General features: G+C 37.6%; 3 protein-coding genes across 3 annotated transcripts; all 3 read right to left on the bottom strand.

The window, feature by feature from the left end:
• Positions 1 to 371: 371 nt before the first annotated feature.
• On the bottom strand, positions 372 to 2,271 carry cyb5d1 (cytochrome b5 domain containing 1). The gene is made up of 4 exons (XM_079469781.1): positions 2,029 to 2,271; positions 1,851 to 1,927; positions 1,285 to 1,503; positions 372 to 862 (listed from the first exon to the last, which is right to left on the bottom strand). The coding sequence occupies exons 1-4, from the start codon at positions 2,147 to 2,149 to the stop codon at positions 635 to 637; spliced, it is 645 nt and encodes a 214-aa protein (XP_079325907.1). The 5' UTR covers positions 2,150 to 2,271; the 3' UTR covers positions 372 to 634.
• Positions 2,272 to 2,602: 331 nt separating this feature from the next.
• dnajc3b (DnaJ (Hsp40) homolog, subfamily C, member 3b) lies at positions 2,603 to 9,741 on the bottom strand. Its single transcript, XM_079457712.1, has 12 exons — positions 9,223 to 9,741; positions 8,617 to 8,727; positions 8,364 to 8,488; positions 8,162 to 8,236; positions 7,868 to 8,011; positions 7,265 to 7,446; positions 7,062 to 7,181; positions 6,818 to 6,923; positions 6,583 to 6,703; positions 4,177 to 4,309; positions 3,893 to 4,041; positions 2,603 to 3,788 (listed from the first exon to the last, which is right to left on the bottom strand). Exons 1-12 carry the CDS (start codon positions 9,305 to 9,307, stop codon positions 3,649 to 3,651), a joined length of 1,491 nt encoding a protein of 496 aa, XP_079313838.1. The 5' UTR covers positions 9,308 to 9,741; the 3' UTR covers positions 2,603 to 3,648.
• A 480-nt stretch (positions 9,742 to 10,221) lies between these two features.
• On the bottom strand, positions 10,222 to 13,184 carry cldn15a (claudin 15a). The gene is made up of 5 exons (XM_079451001.1): positions 12,764 to 13,184; positions 12,305 to 12,469; positions 12,075 to 12,156; positions 10,843 to 10,950; positions 10,222 to 10,672 (listed from the first exon to the last, which is right to left on the bottom strand). The coding sequence occupies exons 1-5, from the start codon at positions 12,978 to 12,980 to the stop codon at positions 10,576 to 10,578; spliced, it is 669 nt and encodes a 222-aa protein (XP_079307127.1). The 5' UTR covers positions 12,981 to 13,184; the 3' UTR covers positions 10,222 to 10,575.
• Between the last annotated feature and the right edge of the window lie 890 nt (positions 13,185 to 14,074).

Below are 14,074 nucleotides of genomic sequence, written 5' to 3'. Positions count from 1 at the left end.
GTGAAGACAAAACAAAGCAAGAACTTTGAGAGCTGCCCAAGGCGTATACTTCACGATTGAAGTAGCTAACACATTGTTTAGCTAATAAATGAAATCACTTTTCATCTCCACAACGTCACAAGTTATCTACAACATGCTGATATACTTGTTTTTGTACCCACATGGCACATAGACAATCGTCTGTTAATTGTACATGGCCAAATAGAAGTTAAGCAAAAACACGCGGGCAAATAATGGTACCAAAAGTATGGATTGAAATGAAATGTTAGCTACACTTATACTGTATAGCGCTACTTAATTAGGGTTGAGAGCCCACTTTGCTACAATGCTGCATTTCCTCTGAGCAATTACCATGGCAACCACCAGACTTTATGGTTCAGGGGTTTATTGTGTAGGCTGGCATTCATCTTTTTTATTCTGTTTCTCAGCATTTGATTGGATGGAGCTCAGCGAGCTGCAATAAGACGACGGGCACAGACAGAAATCAATGAGACACTAAACGCATGAATAGTTGATGCCACGTTCATGCTTTGGGCTTAAATCTATAGAATTCTACATTTGTTTTTAGAGGATAGTAATATTTAATGAATTATAAATCTTCACTGTCCACGTTAATTCATTTGTCCTCTCATGGTCAAAATTCGGTAAGGTCATCGTTAAAATACAAGCATATAGAAGAAGAGAAGAGGTTGCAGTCTGTGCTTCCGCAGAATAACTCATCCTCTTCAGGGATGTCGTTTTCGCCTAGGGTCTTGCACATATCCAAGTTCACGCCATTGTGTTTCCATGTGTAGCTTGTTGCATGGGCATTATAGCGCAGGTATCTCTGGAGAATCTCATCCAAAGTCTCCTCTGAGCACACCTGTTTAGAAAACAAAATAAAGAAATTAACTTAGTTACGTGAAGATACTAGGCACTTTATAACTTCCTTAGATATGTGAAGACATGGGGCATAAAAAAGGGAACAGAATGAAACAGGCCACTGCCAGATGGTATTTCGCCCAGAGTTGAAGCTACAGCCTGGTGGCCACTAAACCAATCTGCATGCTCGGCCTGGAAGTACTTGTAGTGCCAGAGGCTGAACATCAGATACATTACATTCAAGCTGGAAAAGGATCAGATGCAAAAAGTGGGAGTGAGGGAAACATTGCTGGAAAGGAGTCGGACAATGAAGAGAACGGGGCAATACTGCCCCTTTCAGTATGCAACAGGACAGTGCACGCATGTTGTTTAACATAAAAAAACAGGCGCACACACACAAAAAACATAGGTTCACGTTGGTACCTCCAGTCTTTGTTCTTGGGAGGTAAGAGTGTTAATAATGCGAATCCAGCGTGTTTTGACTGACAGCAGCCCAACTTCGTAGCGGTTATCCTTCCACCATGGTCTCCCGAAGTCATTGGCCCAGTCAGTGCGTGGGCTAGGAGGGGGTACGTGTATAAAGTGCCCCCTAGGGGTGTAGTATTTCATGCAGCCAGTTAACGGGTCGACATGTCTGAGAATCTAAATTAAATGATGATAAAAAATAAGGGTCGTCAAAACACAAACACAGCACTGAGAATGAACTGAAAACCCCCTAGCCTAATAATAATCATAATAATTGTATTTAAAATGTAGAATGTTCAATATTAACTTTTGCATACCATATATATATATATATATATATTTGATAGTTAAATTATTTTATTCATATGGATATGATATGAACATTTTAAAACTATAATGCCAATGATCAACAATGGTGGTCGTTCATTCTGTGAGATATCTGTTATCGTTTTTTTTGTTTTTCTATTCTATCTGATCAAATGTCTCCATGTCTTGTTATAATAGTAGTATGACTACTGACTTACGTCCTTGGTCTTTGGGTCAAACCAGTGACTAATGTCCTTTCCCGCACACTCTATAATAGGCTTCAACAACACGTCTCCTAGAAAGCGATTCATACATTTTTCAAAAGAAAAAGACACATTCAGAAGTTTATGAAAACAACTCTGTTCTTAATCTTAATTAAATAAATGTGTGACTCACCTTTATATTCTTCCACAAGTGGCGTCAGACTGTACACTTTGCCCAGGTAAGACACCCATATATCTCCAAGTGTGTTGTGAAGAGACACTTCCTTCGGCGTGAAATACTTTGGACGAACCATTGTAAACTAAATAGCGACGTGATGTTAAAGGGGGAACTCAAATCAATCAATATTTACGGGTTAAATCAGCTGTTAGCTGCTACATTGTTCAGAGCTGTGAGCGGAATAGCGCCGGTTGCCCCAGTAACCGATCACGTGTTAATAAGTGCGAGCCTCAGCCAGTCGTATTGTTGAAGACTCATTTTAACTTTGTGTGAGTTAAATGCTTATTACGATTTTTATGATTATTATATCTTGTCCATCTGTTCGGTGAAACAGCGTAAAAAGTGATACGTATTGCTCATTTACTCAATACAATAATAGAAATCATTAAAAATACATATATTTTAAGTTTATATATTTTTTGTAAAGATGTCATGTTTTTTTCTGATCTTGAAACCACATAAACACAGACATAAAATAATAATATCATCAGTTAACTTTGCATGCAAACATTAAGCAAGCACACCAGAAAACTGCAAAGAAAACTTTAATCGAAGTAGCCACGTTTCCAATCTTGCAATAATCAAACAATAACATGTCCAACTACTTGTAATAGGCTAGTTGATTGACCTTTAACTTAAAAAGTGCATATGGACTAACTTGTTACGTTTACACAAGTTCTGTAAAGGTTCACAAGTTTTTTGAAACTATAAGCTAATATTCTGGTAAAACATTTTCGTTTGCGTATCAAATCAAAGGGGTCAGGCTAAAGCAGGCAAGAGCTGATATCTGAACACAGTGACTCTCCAGTATTCTCAGAATACAGAGGAATGGAGTGTGGAGTAGTTATTTTTTTCTGTGCCAAAAATTAAAACTATTCCAGCCAGGTAAATCTGGAGAAACTGTTTTTTTGGTTTGTTTTACTTAGCCACTCTCATACGGTTTCAAACAATGACTTTTTTTCAAGAAACACAAACAACTTTCTTTAAGTGTTGATGCTTCTCTTATTTTCATTTAACACAATAAGTCTAGACCATTCAATGGTGACTGTCAGTCACTAGCATATGTCTAACGTTTACATTTTTGTTAAACGGAACAACATGAGAGTGAGCAAATTGTTTGCAATATTTGCATTTTGGGGTAAATAATCCCTTTAAATTCAAATAGGACCCAAAGGTGTCAGGGACACATGGCACTGTTCAAAAGAAACTAGAACTCTAAATTCTGGAGTGTCGTATAGAGAAATCATATACAAGCAGCAGAAAATGAAAAAAGAACGAAATTTGAAAAGCACGAAGGAGAAGTAATAAGAAAGATGGCACGTACATCCAAAAAAGATAAAATATTGAGCTTAAACCTTCAGCTCAATTTTGAAGTCTTTAAGAAGGGGAAGTCAAACACCAAACAGATGGAGTTTGCCCAATCAAGTAATTTCTCCATAGGAAGTCTGTGGATTCAAGTCTCAGGTTTCACAACAGTCCAGTGAGGATAGCAAGCAGGTTCTCTAGTTATGCTTCATAACAGGTTTCCGAGCTAATCAGAATCCTTGTCTATTATCAGCATCGGTCACTCGCTTATTAGTTGTAATGGAACTTGAAGTGGAAGTTTCCACCCTCAAAGGGGTTGAAGCCAAAGGGCCATTCTCTGCCTCCTCCACCACCCTGCTGATTCTCTGGGTCTAGAGGATCCTCTCCTGAATCAACCTTCTGACGCATTTCTGTACAGGAAAAAGAAAAAAAGAATCCTCATTTATGCCTGACGCATACAGCTGTTAAACTGTGTTTTTGCTCTGGTTAAATTTCTTTAGTTAAAATCTCCTACCTGGATCTGTAAGCACCTCCTTTGCAGAGGCGATATCAATGAACTTTTTCTCCGCTTCTTTCTTTTCTGCTTCAGACTGGAAATTATCAGGATGCCACTGCTGAGCCAGTTTTCTATATGCTTTGATGATTTCCTGCTTGTTGGCACTCCTAAACGCAAATTAAAAAAATAATTTAACACTCTCCTTCCAGTCTATTTAATCATGAAAGGATTAAAACAAGGCATTGTAGAGAAAAATGTTAGCGACGAGTTTAGGAAAGAGTCACTTTTTTTAGGTGACTTACCTGCTCACTCCCAGGATCTTGTAATAATCCCTCTTGCGAGAGAGCTTGAGGAGCTTCTGTGCTCGATCAAGACCTTCACGAAGCTCCTGGTTGTCTTGATCAAACTCTCGAGCCTCCTGATAGTCCTCTATAGCTTTATTAGAGAAAAATATTTTTCAAAATTAAGTTTCATTTGTCACATATATAACAATAAGCAGTATAAGTTGTATACTGCTTTGTAAAACACTTTATTTAAAGGAGTCATATGACACGGCTAAAACGAATATTATCGGTTGTTTTAAATGTAATTCAATGTGTATACACGAAGTAAGGTTAAAAACTATGTATTTTGCACATACCATACATGTTTGTATCTCCTCTTTGCCCCGCTTCTCTGAAACGTATGAAGGTAAATCAGTAGCAAGAGAGCATGTAGATTTTAATTTGTGAACATTGTGGAGTATTTGTACCTGTACACTAAAATGTACACTCGCAGTTTTAAACTCACAAATCTGTCTTCACAATTTGAAGTTGCAGAAAAACAAATGTGTAAACTGGCATTTACAAAATACATTGCCAGATACAAATGCATAGCACATATTTACACGTTTTCCTAGATTCGGATTTGAATTGCAACCACAAATAGGCATCTACAACCTCTCAAACCTGTCAATGCAATTACAAATCTTCCCGTCTTGACTTTTGCAAATACTTCCGCGATAAACTTGTTGCAAAACTAACTTGTTCACTTGAAAGCTCAGAGGAGAAACGGCATTTGATGACGTCATGTGGCTGAGCCACACCGCCCCCTAATGGCAGGAAACGTTTTTTAAATCACTCGTACAGTATTTAATTTAAGATAAAGCTAAAAATCAATAAAAACAGTTACCTATACTAAAATACTACTTACTGCCACTTTTTACTAAAAATTTACTTTCCTATTTTATTCTCTTTTACATTCTTTGTTCTTAGTTTATCCTTTATTATATATTTTTATTGCTTTTCTACCCCATCTGCAAAATTAAATTTCAGGTATACATTACAATAAAGATCTTGAATCTGATGAGGGTGATGTATAAATTAGCAACCTAATTAACAACCTAATTTAGCTGAAGCTGAAGTTTGCTGATGATGAAGATAATATTAAATAAAAGAAAAGGTACAGTCAGCCCATCATGTGTAAAGCTGCATGATTAGAATCACTTCTTGTATCACACTGAAGGGGTTTAACAACCAACTGGATGCATTATCCTGTGGCTAGTATTTACCGCCGGAGTAAATATATACCGGAGTACACTAAATATTGATGAAATATTTTAAGCTCATCTGTAAAAACCCAAAGCTTCCATGAGAAAAAAAACTTTATTAAACCCACAACCCCAATATTGTTTATGGTAGTCAGCCTGGCATTATATTTTAAAACCATAGTAATGGAATATCGATAGAATACAAAGTGATGTCATTAAAATACAATAAGGAATGTTATGTTTACAAGATAGTATAATTCACGGAATAGTTATACATGATAGTATACAAACGTGTGATGGTTTCGCTTAAGTTGAAAACGATATTATAAAAAAAATGTAACGATTATTTGATAGATCCTTTCATTGTGATTTAACTGCCATAAGGGGGCGGTGTGGTTCAGCCCCATGACGTCATCAAATGCACCTATTTCTCTCGCCTGTGAGCTTTCAAGTTTACAAGTTAGTTTTGCAATGGGTTTATATCGAAAGTAGTAGCAAAAGTCAAGGCGGGAAGATTTGAAACTGCAGTGACAGGTTTCAGAGGTTGTAGACGCCTATTTGTGGTTGCAATTTAAATCTGAATCTAGGAAAACGTGTAAATATGTGCTATGAATTTTGTACTTACTTTCAAAGTTCACAAATTAAAATCTACATGCTCACAAGTTATGCTACGGATTTACCTTCATAGAAACGCGTGGATTTTTTACAAAGCTCATCGCTCTAAAAAAAAGCGAGGTGTGCTGTTATTGGCCAATTAACCAGTGGGTTAATACTGCAGTCGGATACTGCAAGCGTGTGATGGAAATGTAACACCTCTTACCATATTTGGAACATCAGGTTCCAGAGCAATTGTACTGACAGGTATGCCCATCTTACTTGCCTATACATTTTGGTCTTAGGCAAGTCAGAACACAAAATGAAGTACATTTGTGGGGGTGTGGTTACACGAGCCGTTTCAGGCAAGTCTAGGTAAGCATTCGCTTTAAGATAGAATGCATCTTTTGTTCCGATCCTTAAAATATTATTTGTATAATACATACATGGGCAACTTATAATACACCAAAGACACAGAAAAACTTGTATTCGCACCATTTGACCCCTTTAATTTATATACACAAGAAAGTGAAAGAGAAATTAGGATTTTGAATCTTCATGTCATTTAACACATTCATTTTATTACCTTTCTCATATTCCTGCAGTAGGATGTAGGCCTCCGCTCTATCCCGGAGGATGTGTATATTCTGAGGTTCTCTCTGGTGAGCTTCTGAACATATATCTACAGCCTCCTCACCACTCTTCATCTAGAGGATTCACAAGAAAACAAAGTGACAACATCCAATGAACCCTTTTCTTGGGACGACAGCACATACACATTTGCGTATATGTGAAAAATATCGATGTGTAATGGCACATACTTTGACTAAGCAGAAGCAGATCCTCTCTCTTGCCTTATTACTATAGAACTGAATGTTTGGCTCTGTTCTCATCACTGACTCGTACTTTTCAATGGCCTCCTGATACCTGCCATGCAGAAGACATCAACTGGGTTGACTATTTGTGGCAATACTAAAAAACTAATATTTGAACCAAATGTATGTTAAGAAATGGAATGTGAGTAAGGTAAGTTGGTACTAGATCTGAATCAAGAGATTCTTGCACCTCTGTTCTGAGATCAGTTCCTCTGCAGAGTCCAGCTGCTTGCTGAGCTTCTTAACTTGTTTGTAGTGGGCAAAACACTCCTTATCATCCTGATCCAGTTTAAGACACTCTCGGATCTGACTGAGGACAGAAAACAAACTTTGAATAGCAAAAGAAACAGACGATATTCAGAGACAGGCTTTATAATGCGAGGATGTACATACTTAAGAGAGTCATGATGATCGCCTAGACTGTAGTGCAGCTGACTAAGTTTCAGGAAAGCTGCTCGGTTGTCTGCACGGAGACGTGTTGCCGGAGTCAAGTCCATAATGGCCTTTCGCGGCTCCCCGACCCGGATGTAACAGTCTGCCCTGAGCTCTCGAGACTCCGGGTCCCAAGGAGAGAGCTGAAGAACGGATGGAGAGGTTGACACAGGTTTCAAAGTTCCAGAGGTCTCTAAACTTTCACTTTTATGTTTTCTTTTTACTATTTATGACTGCAACCTTAGTAAGGAAGAGCTTGATTTCTTAAAGGGGTCATATGGCACGAATATGTGTTTTCTGTGTCTTTGGTGGGTATAAGTTGTCCATGCATGTATTAGACATGTAAAATTGCTCAAATGTAAGTTTCGGAATAAAAGATGCAGATACAAATGGAGATACAAACGTGCCCTGTGTGTGAAAAATGTGTATTTTAACCTTAAATCGTGAATACACGTTGCATTACATCTAAAACAACTGTTAATATTAGTTTCAGCTGTATCATATGGCCCCTTTAACCAAACAAATCCAACTTGGAAATCCTAATCTATCTCCAAATTTACTCACCTCTATGACCCTCTCCAACACCTGGACAGCAGTGACATAGTCGCCACGGTGATGGGCTTCTTGTGCCTCTTCCTGGAGTAATTCTAGCTCATCGACCTTGTGAAGTTGGTCATGAGCTTCCTCATCATCTGGGGAACGTTTAAGCTGAAACACACATGTCAAAAGAGCAGATAGCACTTATAAACAGGACAAGGTAAATAGAAAAGAAAGAATGCATACAAACATGATGCAGTTTGGAGACAATGGTGGTAAATTGAAAGATCTTATATGGTATAAATTAATGGTACAACTTACTACTGCTTGAAAGTCTTCTCTAGCCTCTTGGGTGCTTCCCTGTTTCAGCAGAATATTACCCCTCTGCAATCTGGCCTAAAATCACGCACAAAATATAGATGAAACTATGTGTATCAGTACAATGATGTTTTCTGGTTTTATTTCACAACAACAAAATATCTTGGCAATTGTTGCAATATATATATTTTTGTGACAAACTCACAGCTAGGAAGTCCGGCTTGAGCTGTATGGCCTGTGTGAGGTCTGGCAGAGCTGATTTGGACTTGCCCATTGCCAAGAAAACAGCGGCACGTTTGTAGTATGTCAGGTAATTTTTTGAATCGCCCTCTGTTTAAAGAAGTTTCTATAAGTATATTTAAAGCTCATGCTTTTATTTATTCAAATATCCACGTGAGTGACTTTTTCCGAACTGATGCAATAACATGAACATGTGTTTGTGGGAGAATACATCTTACCAACAGCAGAGTGATAGTGAGACAGGGCTTCAGCAAGCTGTCCCGCTGCCAGCAGCTTACGACCCATTTCCAAATGATGTTCGATCTCAACAGGTGTGGCTCCTAACACACCTGAAATGAAATAAAATAAAAACATATTCAAATTGGCTATATTTTAACAGATGCACTATGCTTCAATTACACACCTTAAAGTACATGCAACCACTTCATTAAATGCACTTACCTTTCTGTGCGCAATAACAGCCCAAACAAAAATGAAAATATGCGGATAGCAGTTAGTCTCATTATGGTGCAAGAAAACAAAACTACTGTCTAAATCTCTCCACTTTCAAGAACACATGTACCAAGTTATGTGAATGGAAGGCTACTCAAAGGTACGTCAAAAATACCTTGGTAGTACAAAGCCATTTGTCCTAAAATCGAGATTACCACCATACTACTACTTCCAAACACCAAGGTATTTACTAAGTGACTTATTTGCAATTCACTATACGTATATTTGGTAATCAAATGTATATTTAATATACACATTTAGTAGAGACTAAATACTAGATACTTTACCGCTTTACTCAAGAGATTAAAAAGAGAGTAACGTTAAGATCTCACCGTCCAACTGCAGGTCCAGGAGCACACAGAGCAGAGACAGAGATGACAGGACACTGCTCATACCTCTCCGCCGTCCCGACTCCATGATCACAGTATTCACACCCCCGATACACAACCCTGCGTACTTCCACTGCCACTGACAACGCGCAATACAGCAAAAGAGGATATTTATGCTCCGGTCATCGTAACAGCCGCGTATCAGACATACTTGGCAAGGGGATGTTTCTGTTGTGCGGATTATAAATACGTCCGAGTGGAATAAAAGAAAGCGAAACGTCAGTTCCGTGTGTCTGTCAAATATGAATCCTCTCCGGTGTGCTGAGAAAAAAAGTGCAGCGCAATTTTGGGGGTTAGTTTGTTACCCGTTCGTAGAAGTAACTCGCAGCTGTCAGATTATCAACTTTTAGAAGTGTTCTTGAACCTCCTGGGTGTGCATATCTGTGTGCAGTGACAGGCTGTTCACATCCGCGTTTGCCGACAAACGTGGTCCGGTCCCATTGGCCAAATTATTTTCAGCACACAGTGTGGACACGCCCACGTCCTTAAAAGCACTGACAGCGCAGCGCAACATGGAAAACAATAGGATTTCTTAATACAATTATAATATTTTAGAATATCATAAAATTAAATGTCATGCTGCCTACATTTACATTAAGTCATTTAGCGGACGCTTTATCCAAAGAATTCAGGGAGCAATAAGCGATATGTCATAAAAGAGGAATAGTACGATAGGTGCTAATACAAAGTTACTAGTTTCAACAAAAGCTATACCTGTTGAGAGAAGAGAGAGAGTTAGTGTGCTTTTCATTTGTCTGTCAAGTATTCACGGAAGAAATGGGTTTATGTCGTTTTTTGAAGGTTGTGAGAGATGACCGGAAAGAGTTAGGAAGAGTCGTGAAGGAGAAATCTTTTTGTTACTACCAAACTTGGCGAAGGGGAATGAAATAGACATTAAACCAGTTGGCTACCGCACACAAATACCTTCAACAACAAAATGTTGTAATTTTGAGGTCATGCTTTTTATTTTTCTAATACATTATATTTATTGTTTGTATAAAACACACAATATAAAACAGGGTACAATAAATGCAGACAAGACACGATCATGCCATTAGATATTTTTTCATCATGTTAAGGAAATCATCATCAAATCTGTCTTGTGTCTGAAATGTTGGCACTGCACAAATAACATGGTAACGTTTTATCTGATGAAGGATTTCTTATGTGGCCACAGAACTGCTGGGTGTCTAGTACAAATATTTACAGAATTGCGCAGCTAACTCACAGATATAAAGGTATCAACAGTTATTTTTAAAATAACATAAAACATAAAATCAGCCCAGACGGCTTCATTCAGACATAGGCATTTCTTCCATAAGTGCTCTGAACGTCTTTCCTGGAGGCAGATGCTGAGTAGACTGTTCCCCGTGAGGGCTGGTACGGGTAAGCACTACAAGGGATGAGAATAAAAAGTGAAAGGTAAGAATTCATATAATTTCTTTAGACTTAAACTTGCCCCCAAATTCAAATTCACAGAATGGGTATAACTATTACATGTCAAGATAATAGTGAGTGAGTGAGGTGATGATAATAAGTTATTGTGAGACAGAGAGAGCTCACCTCTTCTCTTCGGTGCCAAATTTGCAGGAAAACATTAGACAAGCTCCACCACAGATGGCGAGAGTACCAGAGGCCCAGCTAATATATAAACCCTCTCCAATCTCATATCTACAACACAAGACAAAACAAAATAACAAAGGCAAAACATATTCAGTTCAGTTCATAATATTTTGTTTATTATCCTGTAATGTAACACTGTTTTCACATTTAAATCCCTGACACTTAAAGAGATAGTTCACCCAAAAATGTTGTCCAAAATGCTTTTCTTTGTATTTAACCAAACAAAGAAATGTATACACATTCTGAACAACCAGAGTGTGATTTCAGCAGAGAATTTTCATTTGAACTATCGCTTATTGCTCCCCGAACTCTTTGTAAGTCGCTTTGGATAAAAGCGTCTGCTAAATGACTAAATGTTAATGTAAACTGTCCATTAAATGATCATAAAGAGGTTTTAACAAATTTTTATTTTTTTAAAGACACTTTTTGGCAATTTTGTATGTATTTTATTGTTCAAAAGCTAAAAAACGTATTCAAAGGGAAACTCCACGCAAACAATTTGTCTGGTTGAACACTAAGAGAGACATTTTGGAACAACGTTAGCAACCAACTGTTCTGAAGCAGCATTGACTGCCATAAGAAACTTTTAAATGGAAGTCAAAAGTGCCACAGATCTGTTCACATTCGTACATTCCTTGTGTTTTTTTGGTTCTGTTAAACACAAAAGGAGATATTTTGAGGAATGTAGGAATACAAACAGTTCTGGGACACTTTGACATCCATTAAAAAATGTTCCTACTATGGCAGTCATTGACGCTTCAGAACTGTTGGTTGCTAACATTATTCCAAAATATCTCTCTTTGTATTCAAACGAACATAAAAATGTTTAAATGTTTGGAACAAGAACAACTAAAGGGTGAGTAATTCATATTAGAATTTTTCTCTTCAGGTGGAGTATCCCTTTAAGCATATACCTCTACAAGCAACATATTTATTAAATATAAGGGTTTCTAGTAAACATTGCGAGACAAGACAAGGAAGTCCCCTCTGATACAGGCGTTAAAGGTTGAAGACAGGGGGCATTGTTTCTCTTTTCGTGTCTCCATGAGCATTCTATTTGATGTTACTCAGTTGCTTCATTGATGTTTACTTAAAATCTTCTAGGTGTTACTTATCTTTCTTGTTATGATATTTTTCTTTCTAGAGTATAAAATATCGGCTTCTTCACATACTTTTGTCCGGGATAGATTGGATTGAAGAATTCCTGAGTGATGTTGAACGCGTACCATGACGCTGATATCATCGTGCACAAGCCTATAAGGTGAAAATAGAGATTCATGGAAACCATAGCAATAAATCCTTCTCACAGTGGATTTAAGCAAGAATTAAGTGGTAACAAGTGGCATCTAAATATTGCGTGTACAATACTATCACATGCATTACTGAGTTTAAAGGGCTTTACCTTGAAGAAGGAAAAATACGCCTCCGGTACCCGCAATTCTGCCTTTAAGCACATCGTTCTCTCCACCTGCTTTAGAGCACTGCATGCCGATGAGGGTACACACCACTCCGAAAGTCCCAGACACCACTGAGGCGATCATAAGAGCCCGAGACGCTTGGATATAACCTGGAGAAATATGTGGATGTAAGCTATTAAATTGGCCATTCGTATTATAATAAAATAGAATAAAATAATAAACGTGGTATTATTACATCTGTATAGCATTTTCAATGCGCACTGAACTTAACTTAAATCATTTTTTTAATCGTTAGAAAAAACACAAATTACCACAGATATTAATTCTGACGATTACATTTTTGTGTTTTGTAGGAACACACTTTTTCATTTGAATAGGCATATGAGCTGTCTGCATTTTGTTTTTCTTTAAGAAATTTATAGCCTATAAACATTATTTCCTACCAGAAAGTGCAAGCATGGATGGAAATTCACGGCAATTGTGCACTCCCGTCGAGTCCGTGGCGCATGACATCCACAGATTTTCGTAAATTGTCGAGGTTGTAATAACAGTCCCATCTATGGTGGAGACTTTCCAGTAACGGTTCGGAATAGCGACGCCAACCATTATCCAACTCAAAAAGCCGAGAATTAAAGCCACAACTTCAACAATTGGGTCCATTGTTGCTTATATTACATACAGCGTCCAAAAGCGTGAAATTGTTATCACTTTTTGATATATCCAGTGCGCAGCTTTTCATTAACTTCATGAACTGCTTCTTGTCATCATTTATTCCATGAAGCAGGCGACAAGAGTTCATGTGGTGTTAAAAGTGACGATGAGTCTTTTATATGTTCCGTTTGCCCTCCCCTCTACTGTGCAACTGTCTGCGCTTGAATTTTACACCCAGAAACTCAACAGGTGGTTATCGGCAAAGTCCAATGGTCGTTCCCTGACCTTCATTGACGGAACATTGGTTAAATCTGAGGAACATAAACTTGAGTCTGTTTTCACATTTGACTTCACTTATAGGACAACATGCACTATTAGGTCTATTCGTTGAGGTTGTTTTTTGTATTAATAATGTTTCTCATTTGTATACCTGTTAAATGCCTGGGTGATATAATGTTGGGTTATATAAATCGGTTCCAAGTTTTAGCTTAAAACATCTGGGAACAATAAAAAAACAAGCAATGACTGAGACAAGTTAACCTTTTCAAGTGGGGCTATAAAAACAGATGTCTCCAGTGTAAGTTTTGTAAAAAAGCAGTTTTGGAGCTGTCCTTAATGAAAGGACATGGAGACATTTCCATGTTTAGCAATGATTTTACCCGCCATTATTATTAACTTAGCTATGTGTCCTTTACCTGATATCCGTCTCTCAAGTTATTCAATTACTACTGTCCTGTATTCTTTTTCCAGTTGCTAATGTTGAACACAAGTCACAGTCACTGCAGTTCTTCCTTCTAGGCTTCTTAATCACACAATGATGCGATAAGAAGAACCTCCTAAAATAATCCAACTACTGTACCATATAAAACTTGATTTTAAGTGTAGGGTGGGCTTTTATCCATGATATGTAAGTTTGCCCAGAAGAGGAAAGTGGTGACTACACAACTACAGATAATTGTTGTTTATAGTGTTGTTTTGTGTCGTAAATTATTAAAGTCACCATCATGGATATTGTTAATGTTTCTATAATATATATGATTCGGAATGCAGCATTACTCAGTAAACTTAACTATTCTGCATAACACTGAAAAATAAAATATAAC

Source organism: Barbatula barbatula, assembly GCF_947034865.1.
Source record: "Barbatula barbatula genome assembly, chromosome: 1".
Lineage (NCBI taxonomy): Eukaryota > Metazoa > Chordata > Actinopteri > Cypriniformes > Nemacheilidae > Barbatula > Barbatula barbatula.
The sequence above is the reverse complement of the archived record's forward strand: the minus strand, read 5'-3'. Positions and strand labels throughout refer to the sequence as shown.